Genomic DNA, 23,898 nt, shown 5'->3' with positions numbered 1-23,898 from the left:
TTTCAAGGGCAGGTTGCAGCTTTAAATGTAACCCGAAATGTTGCTAATTCCTCCAACATTATACCAAAGCGTCATGCTTTTAATAATGCTATTTGTAGACTTGAAACTTCAAAGTTTTCACTTGAATTTTTGTCCCATGAGGGTGAAAAAAAAAACTGTTTAGACACGCAACAATTAAACTGCTGGCTGAAACCCAAAACAAATGAAAATCTGAGGGTTAGTAAGCAGAGTGAGTCAACATGCTGGGGAACCTCAAGGGTAAATAGGCCTTAAAATCCAGAGCTAAAATAATAGTACAGAATATATCGAAATTTCATGCAATCAATAATAAACACTTAAAGTCACAGAATTAAAATAGACTGACCTGTATCTTTTCAGTTTTTCCTGGTAATGTACTGACCCCTGAACTCCCACCTATGTGTCCTATCGCCTTCAGGCTCACTTTAGTATTGCACAGCTAGCAGGAAGCTGAAAGGTCAAAGACCCAAAAAATAACCAGTAATAGTGTCCATATAAGGTGTAAACCCTGTGAATAATATTTGCAGGCTTTTCTCTGCATGCTGTTTAAACTATCTTGGCTGCATTAGGCCTGGGTGCTACCTTTGTTGTTTTCATCTGATGTCAGCCACATTAACCTCAGACACCAGTGTGATGCAACATGGTTGAAAATGATTTTAAGGTCTAGCACTGCTCTGCACCTCTCTGCGTAGAAAATGTGGAGTGTAGCGTGAATGTGAACACAAACATGAAGATTATTCTAAGTGGAATCGTGCATCCCTAACATGGCGCTACATGATGTTTTTTTCATTTTCTTTGGTATGCAAACATGCAATAAAATAAGTTTCACTGGGCCAGCTCGAACTGCATTTCAACCTCAGTGCCTTAATTTGATTTTAGTTTTCAGTTCTTTTTTATATCTGTCATCATACTTTGTAGTTTTGGGTGATTACAACCAGCAGAACTTCAAACACAGATCTCACAGCTGATACAGATTATTGCTCCTCTGTGGTCCACTTTATTCTACATGGCAAAGGGTTTTTTTGTGCTGACACAGCAAAGAGTGCAGCCCCAGATGAGCTTTGTAGCAGAGCTGATTGAAGCAGCAGCATATAGAGACTTGTTGTTCTGTGGCCTCTCGGCCATCTCTGTCATTATCATCTCCATGCAGTCAAGAGCTGAGTGTTGAACAACACCCTCACACATATCAGTGGGTAAGACCAGGCCTGGGGTCTGATGTTGGATGGCCTTCCTGTCTCGGTCAACAGACGAGCATTTGTTTCCCTCTATGACTGACCAACTGTCTCTGACTCTGACAGACAAATTTGATGTAGTCAAGAGGGAACACTCCACTAAAACTGGTTTGATTTTTGTTTCATTGCCACTTTTTTGTTTATAGTTTATTCTGGACTTCAAAAGCTTGGGCACCAGGAAACTGACTAAACACTATGGACATGTTCTACAAAAACACCCCCAGTGGTTTCTTAAAAAACTCAGCCCACAATGTTTTTCAAGGCTGGTTGTAATATAACTCTTTTTCACCCCTACATAACGCTTGATACTCTCTACCAAACTTTTTTGACTCTGAAACTCTCATTGTGCTTTCACGTGAAATGATGATAGAATATTTAGAACAAAGGCAGGAAAAGCCTGTCTCCTTTCCAAGGTCACAGCTTTTCTACTGTTTCCTCTTGCTTGCAGTGGCTGGTCAGATTGATTTAGGTAGAAATCAACTCAGCATGCAGCCAAGTAGAGCAGCACAAAGCACAGTCTAAAAAAAAGATTTTTCTATTGAGTCAATATCTGATAAATGAAAAAAATAAGAAGAATAGTAAATGTTTTGGAAATTATGTTTTCAACAACAACAATTGTTTATTTGCATTGTGATAGTGGCCTGATATTACTTAGTCTTGGGTAATATATACACAAACAAACTCTACGTGACTGGACTACATGATAATAACTTTATGTTGGACAAATCCCAGCAAATGTTTCCAAACTGTTAATCAACCAATAGCACCGTCATCCAAAACTAATACAAATGTTGAAATGCTGAAATGACAACATATTAATATTAATAACAAATTATAATGTACATTTCCTCAAAAACAAACCCATGGTTCTCACGATAAGGTTTTTTTTTTACTAAATACATTAAAGTACTGTACTAAAAGGCAAAGGTATCAGGTATAACCCTTAATAATTTTACCACACTGCATTGGTGGGGGAAATATTGTACCCCACTGCAGTAATCCACTGCATGAAGTTTGACAGAAGTAGTTAGTTTTAAGAGGAGGATTTTAAAGCCTGTAATCAGTACGTATGTATGCCCTTTATCAGAAAAGATCAGGATTTTACTTGCAGTTGAATATTTTTGCCCTGTGGTATTTCTTCCTAAAGGTCATTAATACTTCTTCTAACAGTGGCTCTCTACACTTTCACTGGGAAGTCACATCAGAAATGTAAATGTGCAGACTCTTAGTCATCAGATGAATGAACTGATGATGTGTTGCTGCCCCCTCTCGTGCACTCTCAGAGTTTATGATGGACTCTATAAAACGCTGCAGAATGAGCTCTTTCAGGCAGCAGCCTGTTGGGAGTCTGCTCCCTCATTCTTCAGTGTCCCCCTGCTGGGACCACATGGTAGGCGGGGCTTAAACCTTGGGAACTTTGTTCGAAAAAACTAAACCCAGCCGTGTTTTTTTGTCACTGTGCATTCAGCAGCCAGCGTGATGAGCCTGTTGAAGTTTACATGTGCGGTCGTTACTAGAGCGCTATTCATCATCGTCTCCCTGGTCGGTGTGTGGAGGGTGACATGGGTGAAGAAGGATCACAACTACTGGTTCCTGACTTTCCTCTTTCTGCCGCTTGTTGTTGAAATGATAATTACACTGAAGAGGCGAAAGGGAAAAGATTATAAATGGTAAGCTTTGAGCTGTAATATTTAGTCCTTTTGTGTAAAACTAACCCCAGCTGTGTGGTGTGTACATATTTTCATACAATTTGCTTTACAGTCCAATGAATAATCATATGAGCTATTTTCTCTGGTCTCTTCATATAATTTGAAAATGTATGTATAAATACAATTAGCAATTAAGTTTTGCCATCAACCAAAGGGTTGGTGGTTTGAGTCCTGGCTTAACTAGTCCACATGTGTCCATGTGTCCGGTAAGACACTGAACCCAAAGTCACCCCTGCTGGCTGCTCTGTCAACGTGTGAATGGTCAAAACTGTGTAAAAGTGCATTTGAGTGTAGAAAGGTCACCGCCATGGATTTTCGGTCTTTATTCATTTTGCAATTCACAATTCAATGTAGCCTTTCTGTGAGTTTGCATGTTCTCCAATTTAGAGTCACCAATAAACCTGACATACATGTTTTTGGACTGTGGGAGGAAACCTGGGTATCTGGAGAAAGCATACAAACCCCACACAGAAAGGCTCCAGCTGGGTTTCAAATCAGGAACTTCCTTCCTGTGAGTCAACAGTGCTAACCACAAGCCACTGTGCTGCACCACTTTGAATTATTTTGGTTAAAATTTTAAATGGAAGCTGAATCTTTTTTTTTTTTCTTTATTCAATTTACAATTTATTTTGTAATTTCCAATTCAATGTTCAGGTTGGTCATGCAATTTGAAAATACATTTTGCAATTGGAAATTCAGTGTACAAAGTGCTAATTCAATACACAATTCACTTTTAATAATTTTGGTACAAATTTATAGTAATGTTATTCATAAAAACTAAATTCACTGCATGTCATATTGCCATGGGTTTAGCTAGTCTTTATTGAGTTTGAAATTCATTTTGCAATTGCCAAAAAAAAAAAAATCATCTCCCCCTGCCACCTCTGTGGATGTGGGGGAAGGGAGCATTTTATAACATAAGATATAATGATATAGTTATATCATTGCCTGTTAGGGGTGAGCTGCAAAACATATTATAGTGACTAACAAGAAGCAGCTGTTTGTCTAGCAGTATCTTGAGGTAATAAACTCTGCAAATGATACTGAAATACTGAAAACAGTGAAAAGAGTCAAAGGAGACACATTCAGATGTATTTTGTCAGATAAATACTCCAAAACCCTGAAGTAACCTTTATGTAATGACAAAGAAAAGCAAAAATGATCAAATTATCCAATTACTGAAATTGACCACTTGATTATTCAATTTGTGTTTCAGCTCTACAGAATAGTTCCAGGTGTTCTTATTATTTTGTGTTGATAACGTGCTATTTGTTGTCTTGCAGGTTTTCTCCTCCTATCTTTCTGTTTCTCATCAGTATTATTCCCTCCATCTGGCTGCTGGAGCTCCATCGCCAGCAGAACCAAGCCAGCAACCCTCAGGTACTCCACATCTAAAACCAAACTCTTAGTCAGTATGTAGCTACTTTTCAACCGTGTAATCTAATGACAAATGTTCCTGAGGAGCTGAGCTCATAATACCAAATACTACAGCTGCTTTTAACGTCAAAGCGTTTAAGTTTTAGTTAAAGTGAAAAGTACACGTAGTTTGTTACATTCAGTCTGTGAAAAGCCTCTTTCAACTCTTTTCAGTGCAAGAAACTTGACTCCTGGGAGAACGTACGTAGAGTGATCACACTGAACGAGACCTTAGGAAACCTTACATACCAGAACTACCTGAAGGTAAGAGAAAACGCATGTAAGTTTACTTGCTTCTTACTGTAGAATACTCTCTTTTTACTATGTCTGCAAAGAACAGAAAGGAACAAAAGTAAGAAAGATGTTTTTTTCTCGTGTATTTTGTATTTGAAACCAACATAGTATGAATCATACAGAATATGAAGGATAAAACAGATTTCTCAAGAAACTGTCAGGATGATTGCAGGTTTCCTCTGGTCTCCTCATGTAAATTTACTGCAGTTTTAGTTTTGGTGGTACATTTGTGTGATTCATAGTCAAAGTGCTGTCTTCCTGTCACTTTGAGGCTGCCAGAGAGTCAAATTCCAGGAAGTCCCTTCAGCCATCCAAGACATATCCATGTATAAATACCCCCACCCCACAAAAAAAAAGAAAACATAAGTTGGTGTTTTTACTCTTCAGGTTTTGCACACATTAAACAAACATGTTGCGACTGGAAGCAGGTTAGATTGGGCAACTAATCTGACAAGACACACACACCCACACACTCGGATAAACATATCTAGCTGTTCCTTGGACTGCGCTCATCTGTGCAGAGATCTCAGATGTTGTTCCTAGAATCTGATGGAGCCACTCTCCCAGTTTGGGGGTCACAGCCTCCTAGCTCTTTTTCTTCTGCTGTTTGTCCACCAGTACTATGTCTGGTCGGTTAGCCATTGCCAGTTTGTCAGTTTATATCTGGAAGTCCCACAGGCTCTTAACCTTGTTGTTCTCAACCAACTTTGGGGGGGTTTTCCATTTTGATCGTGTGACCTCCAGCTCACACTTGGCACAGATGTTTCTCTACGCTATGCTGGCCACTTAATTGTGGTGTTCATTTACGCCTTGACTCTTAGTGGCTTACATCCTGCTGTTATGTGCTGGACTGTCTCAGGGGCCTCTTTGCAGAGCCTGCATCTGGGGTCCTGCCTCATGTGGTAGACCACAGCCTCTGTTGATCTTGTACCTAGAGCTGGTTCCAGTGCTGTCATGATTAGTGTCCCTGTGCTATCCCTCAGTCCATCTTTGTCCAGCCACTGGTAGGATTTTTCCTGGTGGTACATACCGTGCACAGGTTTGTCCTTCTTGGCCGTTTCATCCTGGATTGTGGCTCTGACGTTCACTAGTGCTCAGCCTATTTCCTTCCGCTTAGTTTGCAGTCTCAGGATGCTGGATTTGGGGTGAAACCGTCCGTGTATTGTGAGGAGATTCCTTGTTTTGATATCAGTGATCGCTATTTCCTCCTTTGGCCAGGGTGTTATGCTAGTGGGTTATCTGATGACCAGCAGGGTGTAGGTAGGTATTAAGTTGATAACTTGACTACATAAATGCAGGGAGATGTATTTTGTAACTGAGGAGCAGAGTTTCAGCAGAAATTTGGTGATTACCAGTTTGGACTGATGGTTGATGAAAACCGCTAACAGCCCTAGAGGATCAAAGAATTCAGAACAATCAAATGGGAGATAAAGCATCTTCCAGTGAATGCAGGCCTTTATCTATAGAATGTTGTGCTACAAATAAGATTGATGAAAGAGCTGAAGAGTCTTTAATGCAGCCAGAAAAAAGTGGATGAGTTGTTCTCTTAGACATTTTAACTTTATTAGATTTGAGAAGTGTGTCCAAGTGTTCCTTAGTAATTATCTACCAATTATAATAATATTTTCTGTACAAAGAAATGTAGTGCAGACCTTTGAGATGCATTACTTATGCATTTCATTGGTTATTACTGTGAATTCTGGAGGGCTATGAATGGGTGAACATATTTTCAGAGGCCTTATTTTCATTATGCTGGGATTTAATTTGACAAAGCTTTGAGTCATTCAGGTAGTAATCTCAGCAACACAAGGGCAGATGTTTCCACTGCAAACTACCAATTATAAAACTACTGGTTTTTTGCACGTGAGAGTAGTACCATCTACATATCTATAGAAAAACTGAAAGAAACTACCACATTCACTTTGTCATATTTTGCAACCACAGGTTGAATTAGAAAAGAAATGTAGCTTTGGAGTGCAGTAGATTCCAGTGTTTGCAAACACAAAAATCTTAAAAGCAGTGTGGTCCAAAATAGTAAGAGCAAAGCAGTTAAAATTTATATAAATAGCCAACCCACTCAGTGAGCACCGGAGAATCAAAAAGAAAAGATTTGTGTGCACACCTTTAACAGTTGGCCAGATGCCCCAGCCCTTTATTGTATTTCACCAAGTTGTCCAACATAATGAAGTCATTAAAGGATATGACTGCTAGTCTGTCTTTTTCTTACTGTCAATAAATCCTATTAAAATCAACTAATTAATGCCACTAACAGTCTGTCTGTCTGCGTTCTCACAGCCTGATAAAGCCCATTCCTTTAACCTTTCTACATCTTCAGAAGGAATAATTGAGCCTAGGGCTGAGAACATCAGACTTTTTTAGGGGAACTGTAATCTACAGACAGGATTAACACATAGTTGGTGTTGGTCTCTGCACAGGATTTGTTATAATAAAATATAGATTGTCACCAGTCTAGTCCTTATAAAAAAGACTTACTGGATAAGAACTCAGTATTTGGCAGACCAAACATAGATGTAGCAAGGTGAAGTTTGGATCATGTAGTGTCACATGACCTAAGGACTGCATATTAATGAACACATGATGATTCCTGACTGAACAGATCCAGTCATTGTAGAAAATATCTTAAGTCTTTGGCAAAAATAAAACTTTGACTCGTTCTTCTTTTTCCAGAAAATCGACCAGGTGTTTTCAGCTGTCTGTTCCAATGACTGGATCCTGGGTCTCCATCAGATCCTGCTCATTCTTCTTATTTTGGGGAGATGGCTGCTCCCCCTGGGGGGCGGCATAACCCGCGACAAGCTCTCGCAGCTCCTCCTAATTTTTGTTGGCACAGCGGCAGACATCCTTGAATTTACTAGTGAGACGCTGTCAGACGTTAAGTGGGTGGCTTATCCTTTTGCCTGTTTCTTATGTATCATTCATTAAAACCCATGGGACTGACTTTAATTGTCTTTTTCCTGTGTTCAGTGAGAACAGTCCTCAGCTGGTCTACGTCATCTTAGCTATATGGACCTGGAGCATGTTGCAGTTCCCTATACATCTGGCTGGTCAGTGTGTGTTTGTGTCCTAAACCAATGGCTTTGGTGCTTATTAAGCAGCTACAGCTGTGCATTGTTGTGCAAGTTAAACAACATGTTTAATAATTGGCAGAACCTGAGTAAAGTCAGCAGAGGGTTGTCAAGTGCTGTAAGTAAACAGTCAGAGTTAGTTCAGCTAAAATCACATGCTCTTCTCTCTCCTTTTTTGTCAGATTGTTAACCAAAAATCTCTTTCCCATCCTGGTTATCAAATAAACCATAAAGTTTTAATTCTAAAATTGACTTAGCACAAACAAAACCCCAAACAGGAAGAACATATATCAGGAATTTGTATAAATGCTAACAGTCTTTCGAAGGATATCCAGTTTCACTTGTTCCTAAACATATTTGAAATGACAAAGTCTCTGGTTCTCAACTTCACTGAAACATTTTTAGGGAAGGCCCGACTAGTGGATATGTTTCTGAAGCATTAAAAAGAAGGTAAACCTGCCTACTGAAGTCTTAGGGGAAAAGGGTGGGGTTTCATAAAACAAAGAGCGTCTTCACAGCACCACTTTGTTCTCGGAAAAGTAGACCCCCACCAATAATCTAAATTATTCATAACTCAATCTTTAATATTTAAAATCTGGATGTTGATATTTCTCATAATGAAACTTGTTGGTGTAGCTTTGCCATCAATATACATTTAGAGCACTCAGCGCTTGAATGCACAGTGCTGTGTTGTGTCTATAAATGAAGCTGTGTTTCCTCCGGTGTGTGTTTGTGTTTGTGTCTGCTCATGTGGGTGTGTCTGCTAATGTGAGTGTGCATTCATGCCCAGAATATGTCAATGCTGAATAAACACAAAGCGTGTTGAAATATGGGAGCAACATGTCCATACATCTGAGGCTCAAAGTTCATCCTTTGCCTCGCAAAGAGCAGATGAAAAGAAAACCTCTTAAAATGCTAATGCAGGTCATGAATTATGATTACAGTTACTAAATGCACCTTTGGAACGAGATTATATTGTCAAACGTTTGTGTATTTTTGCCAAACTGTACTGAACAAGAAATGATTTCTCAGAGTTAATGTAAACACGTTCACTATTAATATACTCAACAAAGTTTTTTTGAAAGAGACGTAAAAATACTTTAACATGTAAAGCAGTATTATGATGTAGCTGGTTGGGATAAAGCTCATTTTAATTTGTGTATAGACTTCAGGTTCATTAAATGCACTGTAAAATAATGTAGACAGATACACATTCACAGTACAGACATGTGCCACCACCCAGGGGAAATGCAAATGTATGTGCAAATATATTAAAATAATAAATGATAGCTCTAGCTAGGTGCGTTCTTTTCATTAAAAAGCCTGGGTATCAATATTTTTATTTGACTTATTTAACAGTGACCATACAGATAAACACTATGACCCAGATAGAAGCAGCACAAGAGGTGTAATATATTTAAAGTGTTTAGCAGAACCTAATTATCTGTTTGCCCGTAGTTAGGCTTTTTGTTAAAACAGAAATGTCTACAACATATTGCTCTATTTGTATTGTCGTGTTAGTAGCTTGAATTCTTCAGTAACCTTTATTGCCAGGTTGGTTATTAGCAAAATAATCCAGTTGTTTAAAAATCTAGACGAGATCAGCCAAAAATAGCAGGAAACTCAGGTGTGAAATGTGAAGTCTAATAGTCAACCTCTGTACTCACTGGGCATCTGGACAGCTCGTTCAGTGATTCCCCATCCTTCCTTCACCCATATTTTCTTTTCTTTTTCTTTTTAATAGTGGTGAACACCAAACCAGACAGCGAGAGTCAGCAGGATGGACAGGATGTGTCCCTCTTAGCTAAACACAGCACAGACATGTGGAGCATCGTGGGGGCGTTGTTCATCCAGGATGGGCCTTTTCTGGTGGTCAGACTCACCGTCATGACCTACTTTGGCATCTTTCACCAGATGCTGGGTTTCTTTGCTATCAAGAACTTCCTCGTGGTCATACTGAACTTGTATAGGTTGGCTGTTATCTGCCAAGACTTCAGGCTTTCTAAAAGTAGCACCAGCAACGTTGACCCATGAGTTGAACGAGGAGGAGGGGAATCAGGGACAAGGAGGGATCTTACACGTAATGTTTCAGAGTTACAGTTGACTGGTAAAATCTGCGTTTGCAAAAGGAAAAGAATTTGGTGCTAAAACCTGATTTAGTTGTCTATAATCCATCCATCCATCCATCTTCTATACCCGCTTTTCCTGGTTCAGGGTCACGGGGATCTGCTGGAGCCTATCCCAGCTCTCTCTCGGGTGGAAGGCAGGGGTACACCCTGGACAGGTTAGTTGTCTATAATGTGATTTTAAAAAAAAAGTAGGACACAAGCAGGGAAAAAGAAAACAGGGTTCCAGAGACATGTAAACACATGTAAACAGATAATGCAGAATACTAAGCCTGTCAGCATCTTACAATGTAGAAAAGTATCCCTATAGCACATCAACCTGCTGTCAGCACAGCAACAGAAGCCAGATTTCGTTAACAGCGTGATGCCAAGTCAGGGCAGTTTGAACAGGAAGACAAACAGAGATAGGAGACGACACAAAAGCTAAATGCTGAGACTGAAAGAGAACAATTTTCCTGACTCGACAGGCAGGAAGTCAAAACTGACTATGACAAATCAGATCCTAGCTGGTTGTTTGTTAAACAATGAATAACAATTATGTTTTTCCTTTTAGAGAAATTTGCTGTTTACAGATAAAAAAAACATTGTATTTGTAACTTTAGAGTGATTCTGTCATCACTGTTACTCTAGGCCAACCTAGACTGATGGTTTATTTAGGTTTGAAATGAAGAAGACACATAGCTGTGTGTGTGAACCAACCTTTAACAATACAAGTTATTTATACTCCATGCCATGCCAAAGAATCAGTATTATGAAGAAAACCTCTGTTTAACTTTTATAGAATTTGAAAGTTTTTAAAGTATATTATTATTTTTTCATGTTATCTTTTTATTTCATTTTTTTGTAACATGTAATGTCCTCAAATATGTGGAGCTGTCAAAGTGTTGTTTCTGCGATATCGTACGATCACTGTTAGATGTTAACGTATCTTGACATGACACAGCCCAGATAAAAACAGTACAGTTCTTTTTAAGTGTGTTTATATTTATTTCCCATTATTTCCAATATATGTTCTGAGGATTTTACTTTCATACACTTAAAACTTTAAAAATGGAAATCAGTGTTTTATGATTAGGCGTGTTGTGCCATATCTTGTAATATGTTCTATAGTAGCATTTATTTATTTGACCTTTGCTTATACACTAGTCATATTACTTTTAGTCTCATCTCAGTCTTGCAGTTCTGAGTTAAAGGAGCAGCAAATCTCCCACAGTTTGCATCTGTGTATTTTCCTTTGAATTAATAATATATCTGGTGACAGTTTTTGACAGACTCTGTTGGCTCATACTTTTTTATTTGAGATATTTCATCAGAATCAGTTTTATTTGAATGTAGACAGGCTTACGGCTATATCCAAGTAAGACTGCAAGAGCTGCTCTCAAAGTGTCAAGAGTTATTCGGCATCTGTGAAGCAGCCACAGATTGATGATAGATGTCGCTGTCAGTATCACCTTGTCTCTCTGCCATTCAGAGTTAAAGGTACTGTCTGTGACCCAAATGCACAAAAAGAGCTTCTCAAACATCAAAATTTAAAGGAGAGAATTTGAACCTACTCCATAGTCACATTGACTGACAGGCCTATTGATACGAGCACCCAAACTAGACAACATATAATCAGTTATGTACACCAGAAAGAGACTAGTTCCTTCTAATACCGTCTGACAATACGTGGATAATGTAATAATGTTTGTGTTTGTTGCAAAGCATTCATTCATTTGCATGAATATTTTTGAGGCTGTAGTTTGTGGTACTCTTTAGTTGTAGTTCATTATACTGGCAGGTATTTCCACACCATTTAATGATGAGCCTCAAATCATTTTCACTTCTTTTCTAATTTTATCTCTCACAGTCTTAAGAAATAAATTCCCCTAAGAATGTTTTTTTTCCAAACCTCAGCATGGATCAGTTGATTTCTGGGTAAGTCCTGACTTCTTTGAAACTTAAACTACTCTTTTCACTTTTGCTCAGTATCAAAAAACTGATGAAATGGTGGGGGATCATTTGTCAAAAAGTACTTGTAATGTAAATTTCTCATATATTTGGGTGCAAAATATTCATTTTGGATTCAGACTTCTTTGAAATAAGTTTTAAAAAATCCACATACTAGCATAGCAGGAGAAAAGGTGTGTGTTTTAAAATGGGAGAGAGTGATACAAAAAGTTATAGGTTTGTCATTTCATTTGTCTTTCTTTCTTTATTAGTTTATGTGACACAATGAGGTGAGAGAAACACACATCACACTATGGAAATCAGGATAACCCCATAAAGTCCAAGACTTGTGGTTCTTGGTGTGAAGACATTACTGATGCAGAACTCCAGCTGCCTATGAGATATAACACTGCCTTTAAATTCACATAGCCTTTAAATTAATATAGTAAAGTCACAGTAGGTAAAACCAAATATTTTCCAAATGAAAATATCAAGAATTGCATTATCCATGAGCCACATTTTCACCCTCTTTTTAAAACTGTAGTGGTTATTTGTTATTTGTTGATAACTTATTCCAATTTCTAACAAACACCATGTTGATATTGGCAAGAATAAGTCAGTATCTTATAATTAGATGATGTAGATAAACATATATATGGGAGTTTATTGTGAAGAGAGAGACGCTGGGACAGTCGGAGTGAGCTGCACTGCCCTCTTGTGGCAACTTTATGCAGTGAATCATCTCACTGTCTTTTTTTCTCTGCTATTCTTGCCTCTCACAGCCCAGTCCGCAGCTACCTGTTGTAATATCCAACTTAAACTCCAGTACCCGGGTTGAAAATCATTTATGGGAGTTGGGATTATCTCTGATCCAAAGTCAGAGTCCGCGTCTTTCGGGAGTAATGTGACAGTGGGAATGGGCTGGGCCTGACCTGACTCAGCCTTTATTACCAGTCAAGCCCAGCCCTCCTGGTCCCAAAACAGGTTTTATTACACTTGGGTGCAGCTTTTTGTCCACACCATACCCAGAGACTCCTCGCGTAAAGACGCACAGGAAACTGTAGAATCGGACGGAATAGACCGGGTTTCCCCCTTGCACACACTCCGACCATGTTTCGCTGTGGGATCGCTTACCCCCGATGCAGGTGGATCGTGCCCCTGCTGCTGCTCTTCGCCATTATTTTCGACATTATCGCCATCGCCGCAACTTCAGGATGGGTCGAGGACGAAAACGCCAAGTCTCACTACGCCAGTATGTGGGACCAGTGCCGAGGCAGGAATAACAACTGGGATTGCAAGTCGCTTATGGAGTTCTGTAAGTGTCCGTTTGAACCACATAACAGAAAAGAGTATCACTAAAGCCAGTCCTGTTAATAAGAAATGCTCCTTCGTGTAATAAAGCAGTAAATTCAAAGCTGATTCGGTGCAAGTCTATGTCTCAGCGAGGCGTAAAATGTAACATTCACTCGTAAGTTGAAGGACTCGCCCGCTGCCAAAAACCAAAAACTACATAACAGGGTGAAAGCAGGAGAGAGGCCTACCACCCCCTGTCAGCCAGCCAGGCTGAACTTTAGTCCTCAGTAACAGGCCTCTTATCATGTCCAGCCTGGTCGCACAGAGTGGAAAGGTGGGAGGATTCATGCAGGTGGTGACCTCCTCTTCTCTAAATGACCTCTGAATATTGAAGGCTGTTTCTTGAAGTTTCTGCCCCTCCCTGCCTTAAGTTTATTGATATTTTGTTTTACAGACCCACAACATCAAGAAAAACTAAAGCCTTTAGAGAAACTACAAGATCAGAGCCACTAGTGTGGAAAAGACAGCTAAGGAAAATGATCAGACCTGTAGCATTTGAACAAAACACAAAAGTTGTTTCAGCTGTAATGTGACCCCACACATTTTAAATTCAGTGGAAAAGTTTAAAATACATTTAAGAAATCAGCCCTGTCAAAGTCCTGACGAATAGCACATTAAAATGCTTTGTCTTTTAATCTGAGCTGCTGCTTCACACAGATTCAGTATGAGGTTTGGCAAAATGTTATGAAACAGACGGTGATGGCGGAGCTTTATTTACATAGAGGAATTCAGTGTTGCTGTTTTACTTCTGCATCTAAGAGCACTAAGAACAACGAAACATCTGATTGTAATGGAGTTATTAGAGGATCAGAGCATAAACAGAAGGAAAAGAATATGTCTGTTTGTGTCGCCTTGTTCAGGGCAAACATTCAGAAACAAGCAGGGCAGGTTTTAAGATGGCTGCCTTTCAGTCACTTTACTGTTTAGAAGCAAACAATCTGTTAATGAGCTTTTCCTCCAGTGTGGTGGTCCAGCCCAAGACACAAAGAGGTGTTTTGGACAATGGCTGTGAACAGAACCGACCTCTGTTTTCACTCACTCTCCCTCTCAGGTTGTTGTTTGTTATTCCACACTCAAAGTCACCAACAAAGACAGGATTGTTGCCCTTATCACACCCCAGGCATGTCGCCTAGCTTACCTAATGCCACATAGCTCCGTATTGTGATCTGCAAACTTATATACATGTTTCCAGAGGCAAAATTAAATCCCTTTTTTCTGTCTGTCCTTCATCTTATCAGTGATTTTCAGCAGCACATTGTCTTTCTGTGCGTAAAACATATATTAGTTTTAGGTTTGTTGTTTACAGCTGCTAGAAACTCTAAAGTGATTACTGCATAACGTCAACTCTCACTTTCCTGGTCCTGGAAATTGAAAGTTATTCAAATATTTTTGTGCCCTCCAGTTAGTTTATTAATATCCATATAAATGGTTCCAGAAAATCTCAGATTGTTTTACTTCATTTTTTGTCTCGGTGACAGCAACAGGAGAGAGCTCAGAGCTCATAAGGTGATCTCGGACTAAACTGTTATAGGGACCCAGTTCTGTGAACTACCCCACTGAGGAACGGATCCGATAACAACAAACCTTAATTGTTTTTTTTCTGTTTGCATTCACATCAGCAGTAGGAACATTGAAGTAAATTAATCCAGATGATGGTTGACGTCATTTTTCTGCAAGATCCAACAGAGACTGTGAAAGTTTTTGCGTTTTGCTTTGACCTGTAAGGATCTCTCTGAAATGAATGCAGCCCACTCTGTAACATTGGTCCATTTTGTATACGTTTTTTTTTTTTTTCCATGTTGAAAGAGGTAGAAGTAACTTTTAAAAATTTTGTTCTCGTAATTTCATCTCTCAGAAATATGTAGAAGTTTGTGTTGGAGGTGTTTTCAGGTCTCTTTGAAGATTTAGATCATGCTGTTTCATTCTTTGTTTGGACTGTGTACTGCTGCTGTTCTGGCCCAGTCTCCTTAAGCCTCAGTGGAACAGAAGCAGAAAAACAAAAGACAACCACAGCTGCCAAAAGACTGCTGGCTGGGTTTCGGATACATTTTTACCATGAGATTCTTCTAAAGACTTTTGTGCCACGCCTCTGGCTTGAATAGTTGTTGGTGAACTGAGACCTGAGGACTCAGAAGTTGGTGTGTGCAGACGTAGGATGACAAGTATTGGCATCTGATCAAACACACTCCCCGTCATGGTGTTGTTTAGGCTGCTTCCATGGTAGATGGAAACACTATACCTAAGAACTGTTACTTTCCTTTGAACAACATGCATGAACATGTTTTAATGTGTTGTCATTTATGTCATTGACCAGGCATGTAAACGGTAAAAAGTTACTGGTTTAATATGAGTCATTGAGCAATGAGGGTAGGGCAGTATCACATAGATTTTTTTTTCATTGCAATGATGAAATACCTTGATTTAAATCTGCTGGATTAACCATCAATACGCATTGCATTGTTTCACACAGTATATCAATATCGCAGTATAAAGTTACTAGTTAATGAGTAATCAAAATATCCAGTATAATTTTCCAGAGCTCAAATCTGCATTTTCATATTCCTTTTTGTTTCTAACAACCAAATCCATCTATCATCTACCAGTTATCCTGGTACGTCAAGGATTTGCACCAGGTGAGTCTGGAGCCGGCCCCATCTGACATGGGGCATGAGGCAGGAGACACCCTGGATAGATCACCAGTCTGTCACAGGGCTGACACAGAGAGAGAGACAAACGCACTAGGGACAATTTAGAGTCACCAATTAGCCTAACCCTAATCTGTGTGGCTTTGAGTTGGAGGAAGCCAGAATACTTGGAGAAAACCCACACAGACACAGGGAAAACATGCAAATTCCACACAGAAAAGGGCCCTGGTTCATGCAGGATTTGAACCCAGAACCTTCGTGCTGTGACCCAATGGTGCCAACTATTGCACCACCATATTATCCTTGACTGTAAGACCATGGCTGTGCTGTGTATTTAAAAAAAAAACAACAAAAAAAAAACTTCCCAGTCATCGGCTTTATACTGCATGTGGGGGACTCAGTGTCTGTTTGCACTTGAATAATTCAGATGAGCCCTTCAGTAAAGCCACAGCTGAGAACAAGTTCCTGCGTGTGTAGGAGCAAAGTCAAATCACTTTAGTTTTGATTAAATAAGGAAAACAGATGTTGTTGTTGATGACGGGGACAGGACATGATGCGGCGTTAACCCATGACACAGTCGACACCCACACATTTACCCAAGTAAGTACAGGACATTCTCCAGCTTAAAACAGAAACACTCATAAACACAAACACACACACAGACACACACACTGTGAGTGAGCTGTTAATAGTTTAACATGCAAAGAATTAGCAGGAAATATTCAATGCCTTTTAGAAATGAAATATACACACAGTAAATCAAGCCTGTGGTGACACATAAAATGTTTTAAATTCACCACCATGATGCCCTATGGGAAGGCTTAGCCAATTGTGTTCAGCATTGCATTTTTACTTTCACATTCATTTTGGAGAGAAACAATATTTATTTGACTAGTCTGAGCATTAAAAGATGGATTTCATTTACATGCTTTGTTGCTGGACAATCTCTTCTGGAAGAGGGAAGATTCAAACAAATTCTGATGGAGTTTTTATTGGGAGTTTGCAGTTTTGCTTGAATTTGCTCGTGAGTTAATTATATTATTTGATATTTCCTAATAAGTGATACAGTCACAGAACTTCACTGTTCTCTGGTTTCTGCATAAGGGCATCATGTTGTGAGTTTTAGTGTAATTTGATGTTATTACAAGTCGAGGGAAGATTCAACCAGTTAAACCAGTCTGTAAATGCTACTTGGTGACAAATGCCTCCAACTGAGGCAGATAAGACTTTACTTGAAAACACACACACACACACACGAATAATTAAGGGTGTAGGCTAAATGTGTAATAGCGAATTGGGTGTAACTGCCATGAAAATCTACACATTGGTTTGGCTGTAGAGTTACCATTTGCATTAGTGCTTCTTTGCTCATTATTTTCTATGATGAAATTCAGCCTCTATGTTTGCACAAACTTTAATGCAGAGGAAGTTTTTATTTTCATCATCGAGAGTGAAACCTGTTAGAAATTGTGCTTTGAAATATGTGACAGAGGCAGAACTGCAGTAACTTTACAGTATAATGGTTTGTCTAAAGTGTGCACTTGAAATCCATCAAGTGTTTTCATCCCACAGATCGACCACCATGCATAGTGGGAGTTCCTTCTAATTATAGCAAGTACGTCTGCAGAATGTCACAGAGTGAAAGTGTTGGTCAGGCTGTGAAGGCTGTGGGTAGCAAGTACACAGCTTGTCTCCCACTCTGTCTCTTCTGTCAGAGTGAACCTTACTAACCCTGTGGAGTGTGCTGTCATGAGTTCATGCTGCAAATGGTGAGAGAGAGCTCATTAGCAAAAATAACTAAAGACCACAGAGACACATTTCACAACAAATTAATTCCTTTCAAAAAACAAAGATAATAGTACTTTACGTTTACAGACAAACTGCATCAGACAGAAATAAACTGTATTGGTAATTCATTGACCATGAAATCATTTAGATTCCTTTATTGATATCTTTGGTTCTCTGAAAACTTCTAGTGTATTTTCAAGGCAATGGTAAAATATTATCCAAACCTAAGTTGGCAATTCTGCTAATTTATGTTAAGTGGCAAGGCACTCCCTGTTTTCTCCTGCTGTAGATCTTACTGCCTTGAGTGTACAGTGACACACCTGAGGCAGGGGAACATATTCACATGTTTAAGTTCTTCTCTAATTTTTTGAACAATGTTCAGCATGGGGATGAGTGGTTAGCACTTTTGCCTCACAGCAAGAAGGTCGTGGGTTTGCAACCTGGCCTTTCTGTGTGGAGTTTGCATGTTCTCCCTGTGCTTGCGTGGGTTTTCTCCAGGTACTCTGGTTTCCTCCCACAGTCCAAAAACATGCATGTTAGGTTGATTGGTGACTCTAAATTGCCCATAGGAGTGAGTGTGAGTGTGTGTGGTTGTGTGTCTCTATGCGGCCCTGTGATGGACTGGTGACCTGTCCAGGGTGTACCCCTGATTTCCATCCGAAAGAAAGCTGGGATAGGCTCCAGCCCATCCCTGTGACCCTGGTTAAGAAATAAGCGGGTAAAGAAAATGGATGGATGGATGTTCAGCATGGCTTTAGTAAGAAAGTCAATCTGAAACTATAAAGGTAAAGGAGCAGAAATAGTTTGAAAAGTGTCTAGTTTCTTCCTTCCCCAGTGGAAAATGATGCCCGTTCCTCTAATTTAAAGGAGCAGCATCACTCCAGTGTAAAAACACGTATCTACCTAATGTTTCTGGATGATGTAACTGTTATTTTCAGATTGAACACTTGAAACAGTGTCATTGTGAGGTCATCATGAGAACAACTCAATTTCTAAATGCAAATTCAAATACACAGCAAGTAATTACTCGAGGTATTTGGGTTTTATGTTTGCAAGCACATTATTAATTTGTATGTTTGTTTGACTGCAGCTTGGGCGCAGGCAGTGGCTGCTCTGATGATCATCGGCCTCCTCATCCTCATCATCGCCTTCGTGATCTCCCTAGTGGCTCTGTGCTGCTCACTCAACTTGAGTCTCATGCCCCTCATAGCAGCTCTGTTGATTCTTGTTGGTAAGATATACAGGCACACAAATACTGGTACAAACACACATTTTTGGCATTTGGAAATTAATTAGAAATGTTTGAAGAGTCTGGAGGAGTTGGCAGAAACAGTAAAAGACTCAGATCATACAAATCTTTGTGCTTATGGTAAATGTTAAAGCAAATCAAGTGCAGTGTTGCAAAATCACCCTGTTTCAGTTACACTTTGCTAATAAATCTAATTAGCTTTTATTAGACGAAGAACAACATTCAGTCATTAATAAGATGAACTGATAACAAACATGGCTCAGGTTTTACTGGTACATTGCATGATATTCCATCCTCAGTGAGCACGTTTATGCTTGTATGCATTAAAGGTGCAGTGACTAAACAGCAGTTTCGGTGAAGCACCTTGAACGAAAACAGCCCCAGGATAATTCCAAGTAGCTTAAAGGGGCAGTGAAACCTAATTAGGAAAAAAAAGACATTTTCTCACTCAATCCTAATGGTGGGATTTGGAAATATTCACCTTGCTCTTGTTGCAGTTTTTTTTTTTTTTTTTACTTACTGTAATGTTTGTGGGTTATACGGCTGGTATCATTTGAAATGTTTTGACCCAGTGGGTTACCTGAGATACTTTTTCTCCACTATAATACTTAAATAAAAGACTAAAATTGCTTTAATATTAGTTATATATATAATCAGTATATCTGATTTAAGGATAAGTAAACTAAACTACAAATCTAATCAGCCATTTGATTCCAACTTGTGGTACTAAAAGATTTAAAAGTTGCTGCAGGCATATTTTCTTGGCACCAAAAAAATATATAAATGTTTATTTTTCTGATTTGGTGGCTGGGAAAGGTGGTGATTTTCTTTCAGTTTGACAAGGCTGTAATCAACCTGGGAGTGTGTGAGACCTAAAGGTCAGGTAGAGAAACAAAGGTTGGGAGTGTAGTGTGTAAGAGCAGCTAAGTGGGAGGACGAGCTTGAAAATGCTTGTGTAAGAAAGAAAGGGAGTGGAGAAATGAGTTGCACATTTTCGAGAGGAGGGAAAGGGTGTGGTGGTGTGACGTTACCATGGGGAACACCTGGTTTAGGGCGTTTATCTGATTGACTCACCTCACAGACTCTGAGAACATGGGACAGAGCCAGACACAGGCGCAAAACCACACAATCAGAACAGCTTTCCACTGTCAAACTGACAGGTGAAACAGGTGGCAATTTCCAGACAAAAAAAATTTCTGAAAAACTAATCAGCATAGTAATTGATCATGAAAGTATGTTGCAGCCTTAGTAGTCTGAACCCTTACGTATTTGAAAATAGCAAGCTTTTGCATCATTGGTGGCATACTGACAAAATAAACTTCAGGGTGGTAGTATCACACCTTATTCACTGGCCTGCCTTTCCCTGAAGGCATTAAGGGCTGAACAAGATCATTTTTGATGACAATCACAGAAAAGTGCATCGTAGGACAAGGTAGTGTCACACCTTTCTTAACAAGTGTCTGGAAGCTGAAACGAGCGTCCATCACTGACTGTAGCAGTGTCGGACCTGATATGACTCACCTCGATATCACAGATGTTGATATGGTGATGTAAGGCTCACACCCTCCTGTGAACGTATTTTGCACACCCTGCTGTGAGTTTCAGTGCAGTCTATTTGACTGACTGTTTTTGTTTGTTTCCTTGTTTCTTGTGATGCTTTTTTTTTTCTTGGCTCACTGATATAATCAGAATAGAATATCACTTTTCTGAGTTTAGTAAAAATCAGAAGCGCTAAAGAATTGTTCAGTAGCATATTTGAGGATGAAATAACTCAATATAATGAATGTATGGTATCTTTCAGGTTTACTTAATGAAGAATACACACACATAAAATTGGATTGTGTAAATCTATTAAATATCCGTGATTTTGCAGTTAACACATTTAATTAAAAATATAAATTTGACTTGTCTATACTGTGTTTAATTGTCCACTAATGCCAGATGATGGATGTTAATTCATTGTTTTGTCTTGGTGCTGGATTTCTACATTAACACCATTTTCTGTCAGTTTTTTCACACTTCTGCAAATGAGGGTAAAATCTTAAAACATAACTAAGCTGCTAGATGCTTTCTCTTTCAGCTTTAAACGTTGTGTGTTGCTATTTATATTAACATCTATGTATAAATATGAATCTGAAGCTAAGATTTTTTTAAATTCCTTTAAAATTTTTGCATGTGCACTCCTAACATTTGTGATCTTTCTTTCCCCACAGTGGTGATCCAGGTCATCGCTCTGATCATCTACCCAGTGAAGTTCAATGAACTGATCTTCGAGGGCCACTATTACTACACCTGGGCCTACGGTTTTGGCTGGGGGGCCACCATCCTCTGCATTGGCTGTGCTATTGTCTTCTGCTGCCTGCCACGTTATGAGGATGAGTTGACCGGCTTGACCAAAACTAAATACATCTATTCCTCTGCTTAAAGACACACCTCATCTAATTGCAGCCATTTCCATTTTCCACCCTGTGCTGGAGCTGTGCTGACCATTGAACATTGTTATACTGTGTCATTTCACCAAAGATCCCCAATGGTTCAGTTCAGTAAATGTGGTATAGTGGTGGAAAACCCCTCATCTACCATCCAAGGGTGAAGTTTTAATCAAGGGTATATTCTTACTGGAAGTGGACTGTGATTGGATGTTGTACCTGCTTAAATGTAAAGATCTCTATTTTAGTCCTCATCATAAATGGTTTAACCCTGGTGTTTCTTTTCCCACATTCTGCATTTGAATGAAGCATATTCATAAATTTTAATTATACTTTTTAAAAAAAATTTTTTTTTACTGTAATTCACAATACAACATCACCTAAGTGCCCTTACCTGAAAGTTATTATAATATGGAAATCATAGAGCCCGATTTGTCCTAGATCACCTCACACCTTGGTGTAAGGGCAGTCCAGACTAAAGTTTTTGAATAGGATGCAGGATATCCCTGAGTTTTTCTCATTCATTGTATGTCTTTTATTCTGTGTAAGAAAAGAAGGAAGCAAAAGGTTGGAACACAGAAGCTGAATGTAATTCATACATGTATTGATGGTCATGTTCGTACCCTTTATGCATTTTTTTGATAACTGTTTTCTGCTGTTTGTCTCCACATATTTGTATTCATATTTACTTACCTAAGGGGTATAACTGTGGGTGTTTGCTGTGTCTGTTTTGAGCACTACTAATAATACACTTTATGAACTGACACAGCAGCGTGACGGAAGATCTCATAACGGAGGAATAAGACGTGTTTGACTTTCCTGACTTGGCTACAGTTGTAGCCACCTCACTCTCACTGTAAACTGGAAGCAAATTTAAATGAATTTCCATTGAGCCTGTTAAATAATGCGTCATATATGTTTAGTCTTGCTCAGGAGGTTTTTGTATGACCCAGACCTTTTATAGTACTTCCTTCAAGTACCAGTTAGTACCAACAGTTATCGTATAATTTGTGACGTGAATAGCAATATGTCAAGTGATGTGAGTCAGTGTTGGGTAAAAATTTTCATTAGAATATTGCAACAATTTCCCAAGCAGTCCACACTCATATAAGCTGCATTATATAACAATATCATGGCAAAATTTTGGTTTAAAGGGAACAATATGAATGTGTGTATTCTGAGTTTTGTTGCCTCACAGTAAATACATTTAGAGAGAATACTAAACTGTTTTCCACTTTCAGCTGAAAAACAATGACCAATCATGTCTCTTCCAGTAACTTTCCTAAGTTTTAGTAATGCTTCTTGTTTCAATAATGCTCTGCTGGTGTGATGAGACACTGAGACAGGTGTACGTTCTTATAACAAACTGTGTGTAAAACATGTGCCTTAGCTTCTTCATCGCTGTGGTGTTAAGTCCTTAAATGTCCTGCCTAACTGGTCAGTCTGGTTTTTACTGACACACAAACTAAACTCTCCTCACTTTCCTGGTTATTTTGTTTTATTACAGGAAGGCGTTTTCACAAAGAAAAACATTTAGAGTCTTAAATGGAAAAGAAACAATTGAGTTTTGATTAGTAATAGTCCATAACCTTTAATTATAAGTAACTAGACTAAAAGCATTATTTGGTTTGAGTTTCCAGCTTTTTAAATCATTAGGCACTTTGTGGTATGTGCTGTTCCAGAAGAAAGTCTCATGAATGTTCATACGTTTATGAAACTGATTCCCACTGTTTTTTCTGCTGTAGTATGAATTAAGTATTTTTGGTAGTCTGTATTTTTATGCAATAAAGAGTTTCATTTTTGCAGAGATTACATTTTCAGACTACTTATTACGATTCAGTAACCATGGTTATTTTTGAAGGATAAAGACAGAAACAAAAAATTAGCAAAAAGAAACATAAGGAAGGGGTGGAATTAAAGAGAGAAACCATACTTTGTGTGCTTATTAGTTCAATATTCACTTCACATTAACCAATAAAGAGCCACAGCAGATAAACACTTGAAGTTTAATATTAAAAATTACAAATCCATGTGCAAGATGGTGTTTGTTGTTTGTGAATACAAATAATGACAGTGAGGTCAAGCACATAATCCAGCTGCAGTTGTAAACCTCATTGTTTCTATGCATAGAGACACAGAGGACATAGCTGATAAACAACACACAGATCCACACATGTGAGTCATGAATTATGATGTGCACACACCCAGAGAGGCACACCCTAGGACAGGCCTGAGTGAGGATTAGACTTTGCTCAGCATGTCTTGACAGCTCTGGTTTGGCTGTGAACGGGTTGGGGAGAAGAACAAGTACAGGAAATATGAAGAAGAAGGGAAAGAAAATGACATGAGAGAGAGAAACACCATCAATGTGAGCAGATAGAGAAATGGTTTAAAAAGGTAAGGAAATCAAACAACCAAGAAAAAGGTTGGCACTAAAACTGGTAAAGAAAGAAAGTACAAGAGAACATATAAATCATCTGTTCAAAATATACTGCAGTTTTTTCTTTTTCATCAGACAAACTTACTGAACTTTCCTACCACTGTCCATGTTCTTGCTTTAATTCTGTCTCATTTACTTTACACTAAATCACAAGGAAGAACACAGCCACACCATTTTCCATTGA

The 23,898-nt window shown here is 38.8% G+C and overlaps 2 protein-coding genes across 2 annotated transcripts; both read left to right on the top strand.

Annotated features, from left to right (window-relative positions):
• Positions 1-2,629: 2,629 nt before the first annotated feature.
• On the top strand, positions 2,630-10,035 carry LOC113131804 (transmembrane protein 26). The gene is made up of 6 exons (XM_026309485.1): positions 2,630-2,920; positions 4,243-4,339; positions 4,550-4,639; positions 7,358-7,566; positions 7,655-7,734; positions 9,500-10,035. The coding sequence occupies exons 1-6, from the start codon at positions 2,730-2,732 to the stop codon at positions 9,787-9,789; spliced, it is 957 nt and encodes a 318-aa protein (XP_026165270.1). The 5' UTR covers positions 2,630-2,729; the 3' UTR covers positions 9,790-10,035.
• A 2,724-nt stretch (positions 10,036-12,759) lies between these two features.
• perp (p53 apoptosis effector related to pmp22) lies at positions 12,760-23,086 on the top strand. Its single transcript, XM_026309579.1, has 3 exons — positions 12,760-13,125; positions 18,687-18,827; positions 21,059-23,086. The coding sequence occupies exons 1-3, from the start codon at positions 12,921-12,923 to the stop codon at positions 21,268-21,270; spliced, it is 558 nt and encodes a 185-aa protein (XP_026165364.1). The 5' UTR covers positions 12,760-12,920; the 3' UTR covers positions 21,271-23,086.
• The last annotated feature ends 812 nt before the right edge of the window (positions 23,087-23,898 follow it).

Source organism: Mastacembelus armatus, chromosome 15, assembly GCF_900324485.2.
Source record: "Mastacembelus armatus chromosome 15, fMasArm1.2, whole genome shotgun sequence".
Lineage (NCBI taxonomy): Eukaryota > Metazoa > Chordata > Actinopteri > Synbranchiformes > Mastacembelidae > Mastacembelus > Mastacembelus armatus.
Note: the sequence above shows the minus strand (reverse complement) of the source record. Positions and strands in the feature narration are given on the sequence as shown.